A 24,117-nucleotide genomic window follows, 5' to 3' on the forward strand; every position below is an offset into this window, starting at 1 on the left:
CTTTCCCTCTAGCACTTGAGGCACTTCACACTCAAAATTCTATCCTTTTATATATATTTATATATATATACATATATATATTGAGGCACTTCACACTCAAAATTCTATCCTTTTATATATATTTATATATATATAAAATATATATAAAAAAATATAGTGCCCACAGATAGAATTCATTCTCATGACTAATTTATTTGTTCCCTTGTTTTAGTTAAATTGTGGACAATTATTAAGAATTAGTTCCTTTTTTTTTAGTAAATCATGACCACATTATACGAATTATGCGAATAAATGAAAAAAACAAGGGAACAAATTAGTATAAACTGGCTATGATAAAAAAGGGAAGAAATTAATAAGTTGAGACAGTTTTTTATTCGTGACCAGGTTTTAACTAAAATGAGGGAACAAATATTAACTCGTGGCAATGATTTAACTTAAATGAGGGAACAGAAGAGGGAACAAATTCTTTATTCATGGCAACAATAAACATTTTCTGTCTTTATGTAATGTGCAGGGCCCTGAAGAATCTACATTTTTAGAAAAAAGGTAAGCATGAAGTTCCACCCCATACCTAACCATCAGTGAGGTGTAGGCATATTATATGAAGATGAATGAATGAGACCATACGAATTATCTGTCAATTTGCTAAAATGTTGAAATAGTTAAAAATTGCTATGAGTTTGTTTTGTGCTTTCCTTAAGTCTAAAAAAAAAAAAATGCCATAGATTTTCCTTCTATAATGCAATGTATTTAAGTATAAACAGAATATTAAATATATAAAGAACATGGTGGAATTTTTTTAATTCTTTTATTTATTATTATTATTTTTTCCCATCTGAAACTGACTGGATCATGAAAAGAGTTTGAAACAAGACAGCTAATGGGGAGGGTTTGAAAAATAAGGATGAAGTCAAAAAAGTCTGTGAAAGATGACTTTATGAAGTCAAAAAAGTCTGTGAAAGATGACTTTTGAGAGTCTAGATGTTGTGTATTTCATAATAAAACTAGCAATTTTTATATAATATATTGCATTTGTTCAATTTTCAGTTTTGTATGCATCGGTGTATTTATCATTTGTTAATAAAACTGATTTCGAAAAGTTGGCTGAATTGTTTCAAAGAACCACTTCAATCTTTTTTGGTTTGTTGTCCAACCACTTTGTAACCAAACTCATTATGAAATGAATCTCGGTGCGATGATTCTGTGAGTTGTCAATTTAATTAACTACAGATCCTGCAAAACAGCCATGAGCAAAGATTTATTTTGTGGACCAGTTCATCCAATTCATTAAAAAAATGAAACAGAATGGTTCGTTTACAAATTGACCGTCCCTACAAGACTTCTCACACTTTTTTTTAAGGAACATGAAACAATCATGAGGTTATTTTGTCGTCATACCATAGGCCCCATTAAGCAACCCCAATTACTTATCATGTCAGGCTACATTTTACAGTCTAATTTGTGCCCTAAAAGGTACAAGTCAAGTTCCAGTAATTGGCTTCACTCACTAATGAGGGAGACATCTGGAATTAATCTTGTTTCCTTGGGGCACGTCACACTTTGTTTTGCAAGACATTTGTATGAAAAGTGTTTGAGAGACACAACATCCCCACCATTAAGAGACAATTGTGTTATTTACATATTTATTTGAGAGGTGAGCTACTTGTTGGGGGAAACATCGCAAAATGATAGTTTGAAGCCGTCTCAAGCAATCAACTTTGTATTGTAGAGATGAATGAGCAAAGCATTCCAAACATTTCTCTGTGAATAAGGCTTGTTTTTAAAAATATAATCTGTAAACACTGACGAAACTGACAGGTTGTTATTAGTACAACCAAAATAAGTCTTAACAACACTTCTGTTCACTTATGCAGAGACTGCTCTGAGTTTTTCAGGACTTTATCTTCAAAGACTTTGTTTATTGTTTTGTCTGACTCACCAGCTTCTCTGGAAATCTGCATGAAGGCCTCGACTCCTTTCTCGCCGTAGCTTCCCTCCGAGGCCACTGTAGAAACGTAGTTCCACCCCATCAGTTTCACTATGTCCACCATTGCCTGCGCCTGGAAGGAGTCAGGAGGTACGACACGAGAGAAGAAATCGTATCGGCGGTCATCGCTCAGCTCTGGAGCGGTGGAGGCGTAGCTGATCTGTGGAATCTGAAACCAGGCAAAAAGAAGGCGGTTAGATTCACTGTCGCTGCGGTTGCTAAACTGAGTTGACCCAATTTTTATTTCCGTCAGCTCTTATAATGGAAAATTATGGAGTATTTCCTGCTGTGATTCCGTATTGAATGTCAATTACTCAAACTTTCATAGGCAATTGTATCTGCCGGCTGTCTTTTTGACATGGTCATAATATGAATACCGGTCTACTGCGGTTTTTTGCAATGAAACTTATATCAAATGGAAACTGAGACAAGGCTGCGCTGATTTTGGATATCTCTCTACTGACGCAAGTGATACTTACTTAAATGGGCTAATGTAACACTATTGATTTTTTTTTTCTCAAACCTTAATTTTATTGAACAGAATAATTTCTTTTGATTGGTTTTTGATTGTCACTGTAATTTGTGTGTTCAATGTTGCGCTGGGTTGAAATTTTTGGTAGTAAAAAAGTTGGTAAAACTTTTACTTGAAGTCTTTGTATAATGCATATATTATGGAAAATTATGGTTACAATTATTTATGAAAATATATAATGGATTACATTATTTACATATATTATGAATATCATTCAAAAGTAATTGTAAACAAAGTTAAAAATGTATAATAAAATTTGCAGATTCCTTGTTACATGTGAAATCGGCTGTTTATTATGTGTTTTAATGCATTATACTTTCTGAAATTGTAGTGATGAATAAATAAACACATTATAATAATATTATAATAAATATAGAGAAAGGGAGAACATGCAAAGGTGCATTACAGCAAAATGTATGCATTTATTATGCATTATATGTAATGGCTAGTGTCACCAAAAAGTTTACTTAACATAACACATGACAAAATTATTTTCACATACAATATAAAATATAAATATAAAAATAAATGCAAAAATTAGACCTGTCTCTCTATGTTAAGAAGACTCATAATTGTTTAAAAAATTGAATCTTCTTGACAGCAATGACTAAAATTATGATTCTTCCAGTTGAAGAAAAAAATAATTATATTAATACTGAAACATATATTGAATACAATCAAAATACAGTATCTATATGTATGTTTAGAAATGTCACCCAGCCCTAATCGTGCCTGACTATATGGTAAAGCAGAAAGACCAATCCGCTGCAGTTTGGCATATGCATAATAAAAATTTGGAGTTTGGCAGATATCAAAAACAAACAGAAATAGACTTTCACATCACCCACCGGCTGTCAGTGCAAGCCACAGCGCCACATTTATCATCTTGGACAAGCTGCATAATATACTCATTGTTTTTTCAGTTATGTAATGAAACAGCAAGTGTCACATTTAAGTCGTTCACCTCAGAAGAGGTCATGCTGAGAATATACACAACACTAAAACGATCACTTAACACCATTTAGCATAAAAATCGCACCAATTCTACTCCCATGTCCTCCTAATGTACAGTCAAGGATGACTTCAACTCTGAAATTTGATGATTCAACCTCTCAAAAATGATGAACTATCTCCTGGAACAAAGCTTGTTATGAAGTTATGAAAATGTCCTTGGCTGAGGCAGAAGACCCCAGATGATCATCAATGACGGCCAACAAATTCGGGCTATTTTCCAGCGTGTTCAATAACCACTTGCTTTGAGTCAAATTTCAGTATTAAGGGGGACCTGAATATGTAAATGTCTTCACACAATTTCAGATAAGCTAATCTGCAGCAGCTCTCGGTAGCAAGCTAACAATATCCCATATTATCCACCAAAGCCCAGGCATGTTTTCTATTTTCTGACAGATGCTTTGTCATGTCTCTCTTGCGTTAGAAGTCTTGCACTCAAATTCTAAACAATTCACAGTTATATTTTCAAGGCATGCAAAAGAAAAATGTGATGTTTTTCTCTGTTTACTCAGTAAAGTAACCTTGAAATGACCCTCAAAAGGCTAGTGAACAAAAAGAAAACATTATATTCTTTTCAAGTACATATCTGGGGGGGAAAACACATCAACATACCAATAAGATAGACCTTATAAGGGAAAGTCAATGGGACACTTTAAAAAAAAAAAAAAAAAAAAAAAAAGGAGACCTGGAACTGGTGGGTGAATTGAGAAAATAAACAGGCCATGAATAATGATTACTGATCATGGAACTGACTTTGCTAATATTCCGTTAAATCAGCTATTAGTAGTACTATATAGCTACTAGTACACACAAACACTATCCTAAAGGTTAATGCTCTGGTGGGCGTTTAAGAAATTCAACATATCCTTTGAAAACTTCTAAATGAGTTTGACTTAACTTGCACTCAGGGTTTTCTTTGCAATTATCTTCATGCTTTTTCTCCATTTGACACAGGTCTGGGATTACTTGATCTTTGACCAATTCGGGCCAGATGAATTCTTCTCAAAGTTAATTCCCTCCTCTGAAGAGGGCTTTCTGTTCAACAGCCAACAAACTTTAGGCAAACGCTGTTTTTTTCAATTAGCCTTTTGATCTTGCTTGATTTAATGGTGAGCTACTGTAAGCTTTTCCATTAAATCATTTGGCAAGTAGGAAAATATATAAGGGACAGAAACATGGGGGTGTACGTGAGAACTGTGCACTTTTGAGAGAAAAACATCAGCGTATTTAGTGATACACAAGATGAAAACACAACAGTAACGATCATGTTGCATTGAAAACAGAATCCCTTATTATTGCATTGAAAGCTCTGTGCTGTATTGAACAATGTGTTTTCCTAAAAAATATTTTGCAAGCTGTCAGTTTCTTTGCTAATTCTTCCTCCTGGCATGCAACTATATTGGCTTTCGCAGACCATTTCTTTCACATACAGCAAGCTTTGACTATAGCCACACCTTGAGGAGTCAGAAGGAACAGATCTCAAAACCCCAAAACAGGATCAGCTTGAAGTGAGGCCTACAGTTTTTAAAAGCAAAACCCTTCCAAGCTCCTCCATCTTTATTTCACAGTCTTGTCTCTCACAGACACACAAATAATATCAAGGCCCTGGATCGTAGCCTTAGCCCTTGTAAGCTGTCAACTGTGTATTTATGCGTCTGTGTGGATGACAGGAAGGGCCGTGATGAACATTGTTCGGCTTAGGGATGGCGCCCCATTATCGGACTCCATTATCTTGTCTATCAGTGTGACTGATCTGAAGGTGGCGGATACTGTGTCCACAGAATCCAGTGGCCTGTCTTGTGTCAAGTCAGGAGGTGTAAGAATAAGGTGTCCTGTCGGGCTATCCATCAGGTAAAGGCTTTTATTCAGCCACACAAACAGAGCCCGAAGAATTCTGTGGCATCTTGTGGCCTTCTCATTCTGAAGTGATTACTGGTGTCACGGTAAAAATTGGTGCCTAAAGCTGGATTGCCAGTGTGACGATAAGATAATTCTGGGACTGAGAAACTTGGAGGCATGTTTAACTGATGCATTTTGCTTCAATTGTCCCTCCCAAACGAGGAAAAAAGACAGGGCCAAGATTGCACATTCTGTTTACTCAATTTATGCCAAAGCAGGCTTGCGTTTACAAAATCCATTTTGTTTTCAAGACACTTGAGTCTTATTATCGCACCTAAATAGCTTCATACCATCTTGCGCCTCACACTCCGTGCTTATCTTCCAATGTGATTCTCCTTTCTGAATTACGATCAAACCCCTCTGAAAGTACTCAGTCCATAAATAAAGGTGCTGCGCTATCTGTATTTGAAGAACCATATTGAGAGTAGCTTCTTCAAATAAATGTCTGGACCAAGCCACCAGAAGCTGAGCAGCATCTCTCTTCACACCATAATTTTCTCTTTTTTTATTTTGTATTTTGTATTGCTATCACTTTTATCTATAGCTTCCTTGTGAGCTAGTAAACACCTCTCCAGGGTTGTCACACGTCCAAACACACATCCTCATAAGTCAACATTTGGCGTTCAAAACAACCTGAAGGGTTTTTTTCCACCTGCCAGTGCTTAATGCGGTCATGACCCTGGATTCCTCTGCCTGGGCCAAAGACAGATGAGTTTCAGGATAATAGATCTGCCTTATGAACGCTGGGGGTCATTTTTTGCATCCGCTCGAAAGGTCAGTTCTGTTGACAGCGCTCATAAAAAGAAACAGACGAGGTATTTGACAATGGACTGACCCGGCATTGATCGGAGGTGGAGTGCCTCTACCTGAGTGAAATGGAGAATCACTGCAGACAGAGTCTACGGCATTGGATGTGTGACATGGTGAATGGCATTTCCAGTGACATTTCCTCCGCCTCCATTTTCCACCCAACATGAGCAGAACTGGTGACATTAACTTTTATGGTTGTTGAGAACTTTTGGAGTAGCACCATTAGAAGGGTGAATTTGTAACTTGACAGAGATCAAGATGAGATTATCATTTTGTTCCAAACTTGTGACTTTCTTCTGGTGAGTATGAAAGAACTAAAGGTCAACAAAAGGTTGTTAAGTTCCAAAAAGGTACCATAAAAGTCAACTTTTGCACAGTATTTAAAGACATCCGAAGCTAATGGACACTTTGTGTGAGGAACAGACCAGAATTTGGGCCATAATTTACTGGAATATATGTTCAAAAACAGACCAGAAAATCATCCATAATTCACTGGAAAAATGTACACAAACCAATGCTGAATCAATGAATCAACAAGTGAAAATTAATTTCATATCAATGACTTTTATGGAGCTTTTTTTACAGCTTGACAGGAGAGTAGCAGGAACATTCTTCAGAACTTCTCATTTTATATTCAGCGGAATAATTTATACTGGTTGGAATGACTTGAGGTTGAATAAATGTTTCTGTCATTAACATTGAACTACCACCCAAAGTAATTACACCATCAAATACCTCTTTCACTTTCACACAAAGAATCTACCAACTGGCCTGAGGCCGACAAATAGACCCCACTGAAAGCTGGGGATTACCTGCATATGCCTGGACTTTAATCGCAGGGCGATGAATTCCCAAGCCAGCTCAACTCTTGGCCCTTAATTAGAAGGACTAGATAAATCACAGAGAAATGCTTGGGCTTCTAAAGGCTGGGGGAAGAGAACAGCCTTGACCATCATGTACCGCAGCTGAGCCTCGTGACTCAGGTCTCTGACAAACATGTCAACAAATATTGTATTAAAACAACGAATGTAAGTACCATGCCACATGCTGGCATCTCTAATGTTCTAATATGTGACACAAGGACCCCGAAAGAGTCAAGCTGTGGAAATCAAATTAATATGCGGTGAGTGCCGTTGATGTGAAGTTCATTTGCCTGGTTCTTAGTGGCGGCGGATTTTAATCACTCTGAACCGCTGCATGGAGGTACAGCAAATCACTGATTTCATTACAAGTGCCCATTCTTCCACGCCTGCTGCTGATTGTTGGCTGAAAGAATAGCAGCGCGGTTTCAATTCCATGACACATTTTATACGCCATGGACAATGGGACATGGCATTCCCTGGGGTGAAATAGAGGGGAGCGAAACATAATGTCAATAATCACTAGAGTGAAAATAATTTAGCTAAAGAATGCTTAGAGCAGACATTCAGTCGACGCTCTGGAAGACCTAAAGAATTTATTTTTGCACCTTCGTTAATGTTAACGTTGTTGAACTAACTCTTACAGGGAGTTAATCCTACAAAGCTCACTCGAATGGCATGATTCATCACATAAGTGAACTGTCATGGAGTAGATTATTCCTGTTTAATCAGGTGGTTTAATTTGGCTGTTCTACACGTCTTGGGAAACCAGCGAAGAGATCCGCAAGTAAATTTGGAGAAAACCGTCATTGTTTAACAGCATCCTAAAGAATAATCCTTTGTCTCACCAACAGAATGACTAAAAGAGTGTCTCACCCCCTATGTCTCGTAATAAGGAGTCCATTGTGGATGTGGATATCGAATGGTGCCGCAGGGGAAAAAAGCTTAACAATTAGGTCAACAAGAAAGGCATGAATCTTTCCCTAATTAAAGGCTGCAGTACAATAGGCCACAACAGTGCTACTGTATGTGTTTTTGTCAAGTAAGCAATGTGCCCTAAGATATGTTAGCCGTTTTGCTAACTTTCACACAACTTGGCCAGACTTAGCTTCCTCTCCAAAAAATCCATTAAAGACATGGAAAATCCACTATCAGCAAAACCCGAACGCTCAAAATGAATGACGCCTCAAAGTCCACTGATTGACTAAACAATAGTGCCTAGAGAATAGCCTCACTTTTGCTGCGTACAGAGTTTAGGATTGTCACTGGGATGTTGTGGTTTTGTCAGGTACTGGTAGAAGGGACATTTTATGCATACTATTTATTATTATTATTATTATTATTATTATTATTATAAATAAATAGATAAATAAATAAACACATTTTAAATCCTCCAGTAAGGATGATATGCTGGTTATGTAGTTATATACTGGATACTCTTAACTACAGCAGCAAGTTCTTGCATTTTGTGACAACTATATCATGAAAAGCCTCCAAGTCAGACTAGCCTATAAAAGCTCAAACAACCGTTCACTCTCAAACATCAAAGATTCCCACTGGTAGAAACCAAAACCATATAAACTGAGCAAACTCCATACACCATATCCTAATACCACTGCTGCGCCCTACACAAACACGCTCAGATCCTACTGCATGAGGAAAACTTATATTTCTCACTAAAACATTGTTTACTAGCTCACAGCATTTGTTTACAGTGAGCTAATTCAATTTTCACAGTATATCCTGGTATTAATTATGGATTTATTTTTCAATTAGGAAGCATGATTAGTCACAGTTCGTTGACACTTCAGAAAAACTGAGGATAAATTGTGCATGGCAGGTAGCAAATTATTAAATATTTTTTGGCACAACAACATTGACAATTTTTTGGATGTAAAGGTATACTTTGTAGACATTTTCTAACTGTAAGAACAGAAAAGCCCTGTATGTGGAAGCTAGCCAATGATAACAGAAGACATTTATATATGCAAGTCCTAAAGTTAGAGTAGCCTGATTAATTACACCATTTATTCACCAAAATGAGATATTTAAGCAATTCATTCTTTCCAGAGTTAAAATTATTTTGGTAGTGTTGGGTCCAAATCCACCTTTTCATGTCTGTCTCAAATCCTATTTTTTAACCAACTGAATCCGAGTGAGAGACGTTCATTAATGTCTTTATCTTATTATTTTATATATTGTTACTTAGTTGTTTTTAAATCTCATGTTGCACATGACATGGTTTTGTCTGTACTCTGAAAAATCCAAAAAATTTCAGAGTGCAAGTTCATTCATTCAATTGCAGTCTGAGGCCAAGTCCAAGTGCCTATTTTTAATACCACATGGACTTTGGTTAAAAAATCTAGTAAGATAGAAAGTTTTCACCCACTGTTCTGCTGCTGAATCCTCAAACTTTAAGCATTGACATTTCCAGCAGAAACTGCCTCAAGCGCTGCGGCAAAATGGTTGCTTCCGGTGTAGGCACAGCAAGTGTCAGAGAGACAGTGGGAACTGGCCATGAAAAACAAACTGGATACTGTGGCCCATTTATCAGTATTTATGTAGGAAACTGTTGAATAAGCAATAAGCTTTATGTTGTGTCCACGTTTGGAGTTATAATAGTTGTTTTGTACCAAATTTATGCAACCATGCACAGTAATCATAATTGGCACCAAGTAGAGCATCTAAATCCCAAAGCTTTTAATAACAGCACCGCCATTACAAACAACAGAGAATACAGCTTAAAATATCTCTTGCCGACTTTTTCAAATTGAGATCCTGTTCCATTTTGCAGGTAAGAACGGCTTACTCTCTTTTTTATCGGCTGGGGATTTCAGGACCATGCAAATGACTCTATTTCTAGTTAGTTTGCTTTGTTCCTTGTTTTGCAGTCTGTGAACCAGGAATGCAACGTGGCTTCAAATAAGTCACCATCCCATCCCCAACCTACATACTCATGCACACACAAGCTTTAACTATAAAGACCCTGAAAACCCAAAGCACCAGACCCAGAAACATGAATGTTGCAGTTGTTTGTGTAGAGTGGTCTAAATGCTTTTGGGATCCTGTAACTATATCTGCAAAACTCTAACATTTTGTACAGTATATCACAAACTTGATACCATAAAATTTTAGTAAACGCAGCCATTAGTTACTGGGTTATTTTTTGTAAAATAACTTAAATGCATTAACTTAAGGAATTAAACTAGGTTGTGAATGCAATTTCATGTAGATTTTCTCAAATTCTAAAAAAAAAAAAAAAACATACTTTGATTTCACACTTATAGGAAGTCCTAAATGAAACATTTCCTGTTTACTTTCTCATAAGCTGTCCTCAGCACCCAAATCGTATCTGAATGCAGTGCAGTCCGTCGCTTCAAACAGAATCCTTGACTCTTTCATCTTGTGTGTGCTGCAATGATACCCTGCAGAGGCCTGCAAACAAATGAGCCTCAAGCTGCAGTTGTGGGTTGATAGTAGATGCCACACAATATCCATCAAACTACATTTTGTTGTAATTAATTTGGGACAGAGATGTGTGCCATTGAAATGGAGCATCATTCCCTGGGGTAGAGGGACTGTGGAATTGGGTAAGGGCTGATGTGTCCATCTTTACCCTTTTGAGTGAAAAGAAAAATGCCTTTGGGCTCATGAGGCAGGCGAGTGCAATACCTGAGTCTCATCTGGCGAGCGGCGATGAAGCTAAACCTCTTACCCACAGGACAACTATGTAATTGGATCACAGTGTTGTATGTTCTACTGTCATTTTACAGTGTGTAAGATTAAACCTGTTGACACCTCTTCAAAACGAGTGTAAAGCTTGCAAGATCAGGCCGGGAAAAGTAACTACCTAAATATTTAATAATTTATAAATTATTATATATTTATTTTTCCAATTATTTTATTATCAGTGCTAAATTCACTCAAAATTGGTTATTGTCATATGAACCATGTAAAAAGTACCAATTAAATCTTATTTTAATGCTTCTCCACAGACAAGACTAGTCTTCTCCACAGACAAGACAAAAATATACATTTGCAGAAATAACAAAGAAATGATAACTTTATTGTACTTTATTTTATTTCAGTTTTAGTAATTTAAGTACTTAGTTTAAAATGTCCCCCTTCTTTTTTAGGTTTAAGGCTTTCATGTGATATTGATATTTTAGCTTTATTTCAGTTAACAAAAACAATTTGTATTAGATTTATTTAACAACAACATCATAGTTATGAATGGAATTATCTTCTAAATCTAGGTTTTTCAAACTTTTAAATGGGCCGCTGCTGGCCAAATGGGTGTCCTTACGCATTACAGTATTGTTGTGCCCCCTCCCTCAAAAAAACAAAAACAAAAAAACACCTATTATAGGGGTCAAAATAGAACTTTAATAAAAGTGAATAAATAAATTGTAATTAAATTGTATTATTTATAAATTACAATTGAAGCTCTAGACAGTTACATATTGCGATTTTATTACAGTTGTCTGATTGATTTTATGGTCTCAAAATAAAATTAAGTAAGGGTTATGATGTCAACATGTTTTTGTTGAAGAAATTAAAGAGGCTGTAACATTTATATCACAAAAAGGTGGGCAAAAATTAAGTGAATATTTTAATTAAATGTTTGGTCAGTATTAAACAAGGATTTGATCATCCTGTAAGTGTTACAACAGCAAGCCTTTGGTGCCCTTTGCAGGCATTAGTAATAATGGAATTTTTTTTTTAGTTTAGAATCAAATGTTAAATTTGGTAAATTTTAACTAGGTTCAAGGTTATCATAGTCCTATTATGGACACAGTACATTTTACATTTATTTTATGTATTTAAAATAAAATACTTTTGATTAGCCCAGTCTTAATTCTTGGCTTTCTGAATACAGTTAAACACATAACATTGTCATAAATGCAATTCTCAAAGAATTATAGTTTTAGTTTCCCTGTTTCTTCACATTCATGTCTAGATTTTTCTGTGCAGTTACAGTAAAGTGGCACTGCTAAATTAAAAGTATGAATCTGATGGAGGGCAAAACTTTGATGACAGACAGGCTGTTTCTCTCTGAGAGGGACACATTTCTATTGCCAGTGGAGAGAGAGACAGCTGGTTCTGTCACTGAGCCCGGCCATTCTGCAGTAGGTGGTAAAACTCTGGAGAGAGATATCTTTTCCAGCTCAAGCTAATTACTGAGCCTGCATGCTCTCATCGGACTGTGAATGACATTGATGCAGAAGACATTTAGTTTTATTTCAATTTAATGTCCTGTTCATGAGTTTAAATACACATGAAGTGAGTAAAATAGATTTTCAATTTTATTTTCTACACTATTGTGAATAGTAAGTCTCACAGGCAGTCCTACTGCTAATTACGATAATATACAGTAATAAAGATGAAAATGTAAAATAATTTTAAAGGGGTCATATGATGTTGCTAAAAATAATAAACATTATGTTGTGTATTTGGGGTAATGAAATGTGTTTATGCAGTTTACGGTTAAAAAAAACAACAACAAAAAAAACATTATTTTCCACATACTGTACATTATTATTGTTTCTCCTCTATGCCCCGCCTTCTGAAACACATTGATTTTTAAAAGGCTCATCGCTCTGTAAAGCGAGGTGTGCTGTGATTGGCCAGCTATCCAACTAGTTGTGATTGGCTGAATGCCTCATGAGTTTTGTGGAAGTGTTGTTACTCTTATTATATTGTTGTGATTTGTGTGGGGGTGGAGAGGTGAGACATAAACATAAAACCCATTATAAAAGTGATAAACATGATTTCTAGTCATGTCTTCTTTTGGAAGGCCAAACAAAGTAGTTTCGCTTCCTCAATGAAACAGCATCACACACCATGGCCTTGAGTGAGCAGAGGCCGGAGTGTGTACTACTAACATTAGCAGTACGAGTATAGTTGTATAGCTGAAATATTACAGCTCTTCTAGTTTCAGTAGAATGATCTATCACTAGTATTATTGTAGTACTAGCATCAGTAGCTAAACTATTGTAGCAATAATAGAGTAGTCCAGCATTGGTAGTATAATACTAGCATCATTACAGTGGTTTAAAACTAATATCAGTACAGTACCAGTTTGAGTGTAGTTGCATAGCACTACTATTACTGCCTTACTAGTTTGAGCATAGTAGAAATATCAGTACATTACCCTAACACTAGCATCAGTGTAGTACTAGTATCAGTATAGTTGTCTAACACTAAAAATAGCTCAGTGCATATAGTTGTATAGCACTAGCAATAGTATTAGTACCATACTAATATCAGTAGGTATATTTTTCTAGTATTAGTAAATTACTAGTTTTGATATGGTGGACCAATATTAGTACTACAATACTACCATCATAATAATGGTTTAACACTAATATCAGTACAGTACTACTGTATCTATTTATAGGTATTTTTGCCTTATTATAATTAATATAGTAGAAGTACTGTATCACTACAATGATTCAGCACTAGTACTAATCTTATTATATTGTTTATATTATATTATATAATATTATTCACATTATCACTAGCATTAATACCAGTACAGTTGTCTAGCATTAATATTAGTACAGTGGTAGTATAAGTATAGTTTTACAGCACTAGTATCTGTATATTATTCTAACATTAGCACAGTAGTATAGTACCAGTATAGTTGTCTTGTTTTAATACTAGTTCTGTTCTTATACAAGTATAATAGTACAGTACTAGTATCAGTATGATTCTAGCACTAGCATTAGTGCAGTACTAGTACCAGTATAGTTGTTTAGCACTAATACTAGTGCTTTTTAACACTCAGCATGAAGTTGTACAGACCTGGACAGGTTTTCTGTGAGATTAAACTTTATCTGCTTATTCTAATAAAAGAACCCAGTATTGTTTCCAAAGCAACTCAGCTATGATGACGCTCGGCTAACCAATGCCAGATGATTCCGGAACCTCCTGCCAACAGCCACATGACACATTCAGTGGTCGTTAGCCAGAGACTGCAGAGATGCCTGCCTGTATCAGTATTCACCAGACACGTACTACTAACTCAAGCTAGCCGTGCAAAACCTCCAAAACAGCATTTTTTTTTATTCTGTTGTTGATATTATTGTGGAAAAAAAATCTCACATCTAATGTGTGTGATATTGTTGTGGAGATGTTAAGAGAAAAGGAGTGGCACTATGAGAAGGGGAGAAATGAGAAGGACAGACTTCCTGCGAGGAATTATTCTGCCATCACTGAACCATGAGGAGCTCAGGATGTTGTCAAGACTGACCACCGAGAACAAACTGTAGTCACGGCGATGTATTTTAAGACCAACATGGCACGCCATCACACTCCAAAATGAAAATCTGTTTCATCAGTAAATGACAAACAAAATGGATTGCACCTGTACATAAAGATGAATGGTCTGTTTTATCATTTATTCCATGTTGGGGATTCAACAATAGTTCAGCACAGTGGTATAACACCAGCATCTGTATAATACTAGCATTAAAATATAATATATGCAAATAAAATATATAATTAATGAAAATTGTTTCCTAACAAAATTTGTGAAAAGAAGCTCCTATTTTGTGACCATGATGAATTTCTTTGAAACACAATTTAGTCAATCTCTTTTCCTGTCAGTCATTCTTATTCAGCATCCTGTAGGCTATGGCCAATTCAGTTCAAACCCACATTCAAGAAACGAGCCAATTCTTCAATTCTTTGTATCAGTTTTGCTATATAGCAGTATTACTGAAGTCTAACTGCACCTTGGTCGATTCTGATTTTGAAGTCAGTTAGCATGAAATTGTATGGCCCTATAAACCACATTTTTACCTAAGGATATGACTGCATTATGAAGCATAAACGTAAAGCCTTAATGATATCCATTGCATTATATGCAACATAATCTGATTCTGGATTTTCTTGCATTTTGTACCCAGAGGGGCTGCTTATTCGGGTCTCCAGCTGGTTTTATTGTTTTTGACCCTCCCTGCCAATCAACTTCAACGAAATGAGGTTGAAAATATAAATAAACAGCCGAATAATGCACATTATGAACATTATCTGCTTCTGTTGATTCCATCTGAAGGAACAAATGGCTGCAACCCTGGCAAGACCGACACGTTATTGATGACATGATATGATTTCATAATAGCACCGCAGTTAGGAGATCATCACTGCCTGCACTCCCCTGAAATGGTGCTGCATGGAAAAAGATAAGACAAACAAACACAATCCCTTCCCAACAGACCCTGAGGGGAACATTAGGACTACGAGGCATAGCGATGTACGAGTTACCAATGCGCTGGGTTCAGTTTATCCACATTGTCCTGTAGCTTCTGCCTTTAAGTTGATGTAGTATCCTGGGCCCTTATATATCAACAGTGTGTACGCAAAGATGTGTGCGTAATGAGTAAGATAGAACAGTTTCACTTAAAGTGTGGGACCTACCAACTTGAACTTGTACATAGGAATGTGTGTAAATATAAGCACAACTCTGAGCATACTTACGCAGAGAATATAGTGGTAGAATGGTGATATGTCATATGTCCTGTGTCCTTTAATTGCAAATTCTCAATAAATAGATATATAATAGATATAGGGTCGTAGCTGATCTTGCTTTGCTGGAAGATTTGGCAAACCATGCGCTGCACAGAGAGCATATCCATGTTCCATGCACTGTGCATAGAACATGTCTATTCATAGGATAAAATATAGAACATTTTCTAGGCACTCTTGATAAATGAGGGCCCTTTAATTTTGTGTTGCTATGTTTTTCTGCAGCAAAGCGCATCTGTACTATAACAAATTACCGTGAATTTAACTATAAAAAATAAAAAAATTCCTGTAAAAATGCTAGTGTAATCGTAAATTCCCCTACTATATAAGGTAAAAAAAAACTTTATTGGACATTACATGTAATTTTACTGTAGTATACCATTTTTGGAAGAGAAAAAGGCTGTATAATTTACAGTAAATAACCGTAAATTGACCTTCCCAGAATTCCCTGTTACACATTTCAAATTTGATTATTTTTTTATTTATTGGTTGAAATAACCATGTTTTTTTCTTAGTTTTTTTTTTTTTTTCTTGTATGTTACATCTAATGTTGTTAAATTAATGTTTATTGCATTATTTCAGATTCATGTGTGTTTCCATGATGGTGTTTAGTGTTTGTGTGAATGACACTGTGCAACTTCTATATATATTTATGTTAATATTAAAATGCTGCTTGTGATAGGATTTGATTTTTCATGTGACTCTCATCACCACCTGTATTTGGTGGTTATCCGTGTATAACAAAAGATAAAAACAGATTTCAGTACTTCAATAGGTTGGTATATATCAGTTCATGAAATTATGGTATTTAACTGTAAATTTAAGTTAAAACCATAATACCTAAACTGTAGCTACCATATTTTTTTACGATACAATTCTGGCAACCACAGCTTTTTACTGATTTATTTATTTTTTTTACAGTGTAGACTGAGCAAATGGACTGTAGCATTTGGGTCGTTACGGTGTATTACACAAATTTGGAGCATTTGGCCCACTCACTTGCAGTTCTCAGAGGTTAAACACTCAACCAACCACCTTTTTAACCTCATCTTTGAATTTTGCACTTTACACCATCTGGTATATGTGACTCCTGTAAACTTGTATTAAATGTATTTCCGAATGAATTGCTGTAATCTTAATAGTATAACATGCTATGTTGACATTAATAATACATCGCAATAATATACAGCCTGGCACATGCACTGTGACTGACTGAACTGACCTTGGATCCCTGAAGTCATTATAGTAAGTGAAATTAATTTTCAGCAATACACACATAGATACCCATTCCATGGCATCAAAGACTTATTCAGCTTCAGCAGGAGTGGCAAAATTTCTGCCAGATACTTTTCTTTAACCTTCTGAGCTGAGTGAAACTATTCAGACTTGGCAACATGTTGTACTGAAACATTAAAGTTGTATAGTTTGCATTAATTGTAATACCAATCTGGGTTTTTATGTTTATATTTTTATGAATGATTTTGCATTATAATTTATTTGGTTGTTTAGGTTTAAGTGTAATTTGATGTTTTGTGTTAAATTATTTCCATTACATTGAAGAATTTTTACCACTAAATTCACATTATTATAATGCTTATCAAGTAATATGTTATTTGAGTAGTTTGTATACGTTTAATTAATTCTGTAATAAAAATAACCATTCTTATTATTATTATTAAAGGGATGTAATATAGCTCTTTTTATGACACAAAATACATTACACTATTCTGTGGTATTCTTGCATTTTTTACCCAGAGGGGCTGCTTATTCGGGTCTCCAACTGGTTTTATTGTTTTGACCCTCCCTGCCAATCCACTTCAACAAAATGAGGTTGAAAATATAAATAAACAGCCGGATAATGCACAATATGAACATTATCTGCATCTGTTGATTCCATCTAAAGGAACGAATGGCAGCAACCTGTGCCATTCTGTGGTATTATTGTCTTTGCAACGAAAGAAAGAAAGAAAGAAAGAAAGAAAGAAAGAAAGAAAGAAAGAAAGAAAGAAAGAAAGAAAGCAAAAGAAAGAAAGAAAGAAAAGTTAAAAAGTATCATCGTCTTTGCAACGAAAGAAAAGGAAGGAAGGAAGGAAGGAATATGGAATGAAATGAAGGATATGAAATATAATTACATACATGAAAAATTTTTATATATATATATATATATATATATATATATATATATATATATATATATATATATATATATATATATATATTGTGTGTGTATGTAATTATTTTTCAAAAAATACTGAGCAGCAGAACTGTTTCCAACTTTGATAATGAATCATCATATTAGAATGATTTCTAAAGGATCATGTGATAATGATCCTAAAAATTCAGCTTTGCATCACAGAAAATAAATGATAATTTAAAGTATAATAAATTTTAAAACAATTATTTTAAATTGTAATAATACACACAATATTACATTTTTTTTCTGTATTTTTGATCAAATAAATGCAGGCTTGATGAGCAGAAGAAACTTCTTTCAAAAACATTAAAAATAGTAATGTTTCCAAACTTTTGGTCTGTACTGTACATACACACACATACATACATACACACACACGCAAACACACATTTGACACATTTTGAGCAATAAAATGCTCAAACAAATTGGAACACATTTGAATCATAAAAAAAAAATGATTGCACACATATGGTGTATTATTCATTATTGTGTGACCAATCAATCTGTATGTATAAGTCATTGCCGATAATAGTGTTTTGTAATTTTGTTTGCTGGGGGCTTGGTCCTGGATGCCAGGTCACTGGCTGAGAAGAGAACATGCTCTGACCCCCAGGGGGTGAAGTTGCCATCTGTGTAGCCGTCATAAAGCTAATGAACCATGCTCCACAAACAAGAGAGCTAGCAGGGAAATGCTAAGCAGAAGATAAGTGACGTTAGCTTCACTTTTTTTTTTAGCTTGTGGTGATTAACAATCCGTTTGTCTGCCCCTTGTGTGTAACATCAAACAGTTTGTACTTATATGTTCAATTTGTCAATGATCGCAGCATTCCAGTTTGTTTGTACTACCACTAAGTAGCATCAGTTACAAGATAACATTGGGATTCTGCCTGAAGTGGTCGTATTAATGGCTTACATGAGTGCATGATTAGGTGGAGCAAGATACTCTTGGCCCCTTGGGGTCAGTGAGGTCTCTTTGATTTGGCTTTTGCCACCACGTTTGGCAAAACGAAAAAAGCGGGCACTCTGAGCCACCACATGCATTTGATCTAGCAAGAGGACAGCCAATAAATTTAACAAGGGCTGGATATTGGACTCTTGATGTGGCGAATAAGTAGGGCCTCATCTGAATGTAAATGTGCCTCTGAAATGGCATTTCATGGGACTGGGGACTGGTGTTGGATTGATGTAGAATTCCAGCACTGCCAGTAATACTGAGAAAAATAAATGAAAAAATGGTTAGGATAACGTTAGCGGGTGCAAATAAACTAACCTCCTCCAATTTACAGTCATCTGAGAAGATATATTTACAGTGTTGGCCAAAATTATTAGAACACTAGTATTTTCATCAGCTAAAAAAAAAAAAAAAAAAAAAAAGTCAGTTATTTCTATCTTATGCTGTAGTGTATCAGTAGGAAACATCAGTTTACATTTTCATCATTTTACACACAGTTTACATTTCCAAACATTGATTTTGCCAATAATTGTAATAATCCAATGAGATTTTTGTTTGCACAAGGTGTCTGACATACACACACACACACACACACACACACACACACATACACACTGTTCATATACATACAGGTGCATCTAAAAAAATAAAATAAAATAATAATAATAATAATAATAATTATCTTAGTATTAACTTGTTTTGAAAACTTTTGGCACTGTGGGCAGGTGCTAAAATCCTGCTGGAAAAGGAAATCAGCATCTCCATAAAGCTTGTCAGCAGATGGAACCATGAAGTGCTCCAAAAGACGGCTGCATTGACTTTGGACTTGATAAAACACAATGGACTAACACCAGCAGACGTCACGGCACCGCAAATCATCACTTACTTCAGAAACTTCACACTGGACTTCAAGCAGCTTGGATTTTGTGCTTCTCCAGTCTTCCTCCAGCCTCCAGACCTTGATTTCCAAATGAAATGCAAAATTTACTTTTATCTGAAAAGAGGACTTTGGACCACTGAGCAACAGTCCAGTTCTTTTACTCCTTAGCCCATGTAAGATGCTTCAGACGTTGTTTCTGTTTCAGAAGTGGCTTGGCAGCCTTTTTCCAGAAGGCGTCTAAGCATGGTGACTCTTGATGCAATGACTCCAGCTTCAGTCCACTCCTTGTGAAGCTCTCCCAAGTATTTGAATTGGCTTTGCTTGATAGTATTCTCAAGCTTGCAGTCATCCCTGTTGCTTGTGCACCTTTTCCTATCCAATTTCTTCTTTCCAGTCAACTTTGCTTTTAATATGCTTTGATACAGCACTCTGTGAATAGCCACCCCTTTCAGTAAATACCTTATGTGACTTACCCTCTTTGTGTAGGGTTTCAATGATTGTCTTCTGGACCATTGCCAAGTCAGCAGTCTTCCCTATTATTGTGGTTTCAGATAACAAGAGATGCCCGAAATTTGTACTGTAGGGATGGTCATTTAATGAGACTCAAATGTAAACATTCTAATATTTTGAGATACTGGATTTCTGACTTTCATGAGCTGTAAACTCTAATCATAAAAAAAAAAAAAAAAAATGAAAACAAACTTTGGAATGTTTTACTTTACATGTAATGAATATATAATATATGAAAGTTACCAAAAAAAAAGTTACCAAAAAAATTAACTTTTTCACGATATTCTAATTTTTTGAGATGCACCTGTAAGTATATATCAGTGGTGTGCGGTGGTGTTTTAAAATGAGGCAGTTTTATATATAAATATATAATTTTAGGTAGTACGGTTCTAACTTAAATTTACAGTTAAATACCGTAATTTATTACCTTATATACAGTTAATATAACAACCTATTGAAGTACTGAAATCTGTTTTGTATCTTTGTAAAATATATATGTACATTTCATAGTGTTTATGCATTTTTATATTTATTCCAAAATAATAACTAAAGGCAGTAACAATTTGAACTTATTTACAATAAAGTTTCATTTGTTAAAGGGGTCAAATGATGCTGCTAAAAAGAACATTATTTTGTGTATTTGGTATAATGCAATGTGTTTATGCGGTTTAAGGTTAAAAACAAACACATTTTCCATATAATGTACATTACAGTTGCTATGTTGAGGGAACGACAGCGTCGAACGCTTTGGGGGGAACGCGTCTAGCGTGAGCGACTCTGAATATCGTGTGAAATCAGTCCAATGAAAGAGCGTGACGTCACGGGCGGGGTGACGTAAGCGACCAGGAAGCTATAAAAGCACATGCCGCGCAGCTGGCATCAGCTTCGCGTCTTCAGCAAGCGCTTTGTGTGTGCATGTCATTCTGTCTTGTCAGTCTTATTTATTGTTGTTTGTCACTATTAGCTCCTCAAAGAGTAAGCAATAGTCAAAGAGCAAAGCTAAGATGAGACATCTGAAAGGCGAATCCAGATCAGCGTTTCAGATTGTGTGTTCCTCCCTGCCCTCGCTACATCACGAGTGGGGATACACACAGTCTGTGCGCGATCTGCCTGGGATCGAAGCACGCTGATTAGGCTCTTGAGGGAGCCGTCTGCCTGCACTGTGTACGGCCAGTGCGGACGCTTCGATCCCGGAGGGCTTTCCTCGAGAGGGGGTCTTCGCCAGCGTTCCCCGCGGTGTTGGTCCCGCTTTCGCCGAGGCGGAGCGGCGCCTGCATTCGCTGGGTTCGCAGATAGATCTGCTGGAGGGAATGGAGACGGGCGCTTCCCTATCTCCTACCTCACCAGCCAGATCTGCCTGATCTCTGGGTTCGGAAGCCCGCGCTGCGGTCCTTCCACCCGAGTAACGGCCGCGACGCACCGCCGTTCTTTCTCCGAGGAGATTGACACGGAGGGCGTCGCTGAGTTCGCAGTTACACAAACATCAGCTGCATAAACCTCAGTTGCACAGACATCAGTTTCACAAGCATATTATGCCTAAACATTATAACGAGCAGCATTAATGAGGAGCGCAGCTCGCGCAGTCAGCTCGCGGGGAAAAATAAGGGGGCTGACTGTGCTTCTCGCATATCTGGGGACGGGCTGGAGACGGCTTTTCCTATCTCACCCGTGTTCCCTAGATTTAGAGTTCGTTCTCGAGGCTCGGAAGCCCGCGCTGCGGTTCCTTCCCCCTCTGACCGTGAACTCGCAGCTGCAGCTATTTATCTCCGAGGGATATTAATATTGTTTGTGTGACTAAGCGGCTCGCGCGCGCTGCCGAGGCAACGCGTATATGACATCACTTTCAGTTTTGATGTGAATTTTACCAAACCAGACCGTGTTTACTAGTCTGATTGGTTAGCTGCATTTAATTCTGAGGAATTAAATTCAGTTTTTATCTGACTATGAGAAGTTAGATATGAATTGTATCACAAGCCAGACCGTGTTTACTCGTCTGCTTGTTTGGCTCCATTTAATATTGAGGAATTAAATGAGGCATTTATCTGACTGAGAGAAGTTAGATATATAATTTTTTGATTCTTGATCTGAATCTTACCACGCCAGACCATGTATACTTGTCTGGTTGTTTAGCTGCATTTAATTCTGAGGAATTAAATTCAGTGTTTACCTGACTTTGAGAAGTCTGATTATATATCACTTTCGATATGAATTGTATCACAATCCAGACCGTGTATACTTGTCTGATTGTGTGACTGCATTAAATTCTGAGGAATATAATGACATTTATCTCACTTTGAGAGTTATATATACTGGAGGGGCTGCTGGGCGGGAGCAGCCCTCTCTGTGTACCGTCTCCTCATGTAGGGAGGCACAGAATCAGAGTGTGTTGCCGCCCGCGCTCCCCCGCGTCGGGACCGGTGGCTGAAGCAACGCTCTGGGCCAGGGTTTCCCATCCTAAGCCGGATCTGAGGGCCGTGCTTTAGGCTGGGAGGTCCTCGGCTAAGAAGTCCTGACACATCGGTCACGACTGCAGAGGGCGACCCCTACTGGGTTAGAGTGGTGTTTACACGCATTACACGGTGCCCGTCTCTCCTCAGTGCCCTCGGGAAGTCGATCTGCCAACCCTGCCAGAGCTCCAGGGCGCAGCGGTTTCCAGCGAGCGCTGCTCTCAGTTTCTTCCGCCCGCGAGCGTAGCGGTGCTGAGAGGCTCGCAACCCCTTCGGGGGTCTCTAAAGTAGTTAGATCGGCTGCTGGGAATGGTGTTCTACTTCAGGCGCCGATTTAGCTGCCTCAGTTTACACCAGAGGTCCGTCTCGAGAGACTGATTCCCTTAATAGATCATTTAGCAGCAGTTGAATGACTGCCAGATGTATCTCAAATGGGTCCTGCATATGACAATAAGGCTATTGCTTTTAGTTCGGCTCTTACCGCCGAAATTCAACGGGGTTATGCCGACGTTGGTCGTACCCGAGCAGGCTCTGGTTACGGAACAAAAAGTGAATACCCTATTAGGGAAGGAGGCCATTGAGGTGGTCTCTCCTCAAGACAGGGAATCCGGGGTTTTACAGCCGGTATTTCACAATCCCAAGGAAGGATGAGGGGGTTGTGTCCAATCATAGATCTACGTCAGTTAAATTGCTCAGTTATGAGGCTAAAGTTCAAAATGCTTAATCTAAAGCATGTTGTACCACAAATCAGGTCTGAGTACTGGTTTGTTACGACAGATCTCATAAGACGCATACTTCCATGTCTTCATCCTTCCACAACACAGGAAGTTTCTGAGGTTCGCTTTCGGGGGCGAAGTGTACCAATATTGAGTACTTCCGTCCAGCCTTGTACTCTCACCCAGCACGTTTATGACGTGCGTGGATGCTGCTCAAATGGCTCCACTGCGACTGCGGGGCATCCGCATACTAAATTATATCAACGATTGGTTGATTTTAGCTCAATCAGAGCAGATGGCGGTTCGACATCGAGATGTCGTTCTCGCCCACATGGGGGGAGCTGGGTTTGAGACTGAACGCCAAGAAGAGTGTACTTTCTCCAGTTCAGAGAACCACCTATCTAGGCGTAGTATGGGATTCGACCACGATGCAGGCACGATTGTCCCCTGCTCGTATCGAGTCAATCCTCATCTCAGTCGAGAGAGTCAAAGAAGGCCAGTCACTCACTGTCAAACAATTTCAGAGATTGTTGGGTCTGATGGCAGCTGCGTCCAACGTGATACCTCTTGGCCTGCTGTACATGAGACCCCTACAGTGGTGGCTCAAGACCAAGGGATTTTTTCCCCGAGGGGCAATCCACTTCGAACTATCAAGGTCACGCGGCGCTGCCTCCGTGCCTTAGACATGTGGAAGAAACCTTGGTTCTTGAATCAGGGCCCGGTGCTTGGAGCTCCTGGTCGCCGTGTAACACTAGCGACGGATGCATCCCTCACTGGTTGGGGTGCG

General features: G+C 37.4%; 1 protein-coding gene across 2 annotated transcripts in view; it reads right to left on the reverse strand.

Moving 5' to 3' along the window:
- Positions 1–24,117, reverse strand: part of LOC109099699 (metabotropic glutamate receptor 7-like) — a 203,817-nt gene that overhangs the window by 141,221 nt on the left and 38,479 nt on the right. For both annotated transcript variants that reach the window (XM_042749679.1, XM_042749680.1), the window contains exon 2: positions 1,940–2,156. In XM_042749679.1, coding sequence (XP_042605613.1) covers positions 1,940–2,156 — 217 coding nt within the window. The remainder of the gene's footprint in view (positions 1–1,939; positions 2,157–24,117) is intronic.

The sequence above is a fragment of the Cyprinus carpio genome, chromosome B22 (assembly GCF_018340385.1).
Source record: "Cyprinus carpio isolate SPL01 chromosome B22, ASM1834038v1, whole genome shotgun sequence".
Classification (NCBI taxonomy): Eukaryota; Metazoa; Chordata; class Actinopteri; order Cypriniformes; family Cyprinidae; genus Cyprinus; species Cyprinus carpio.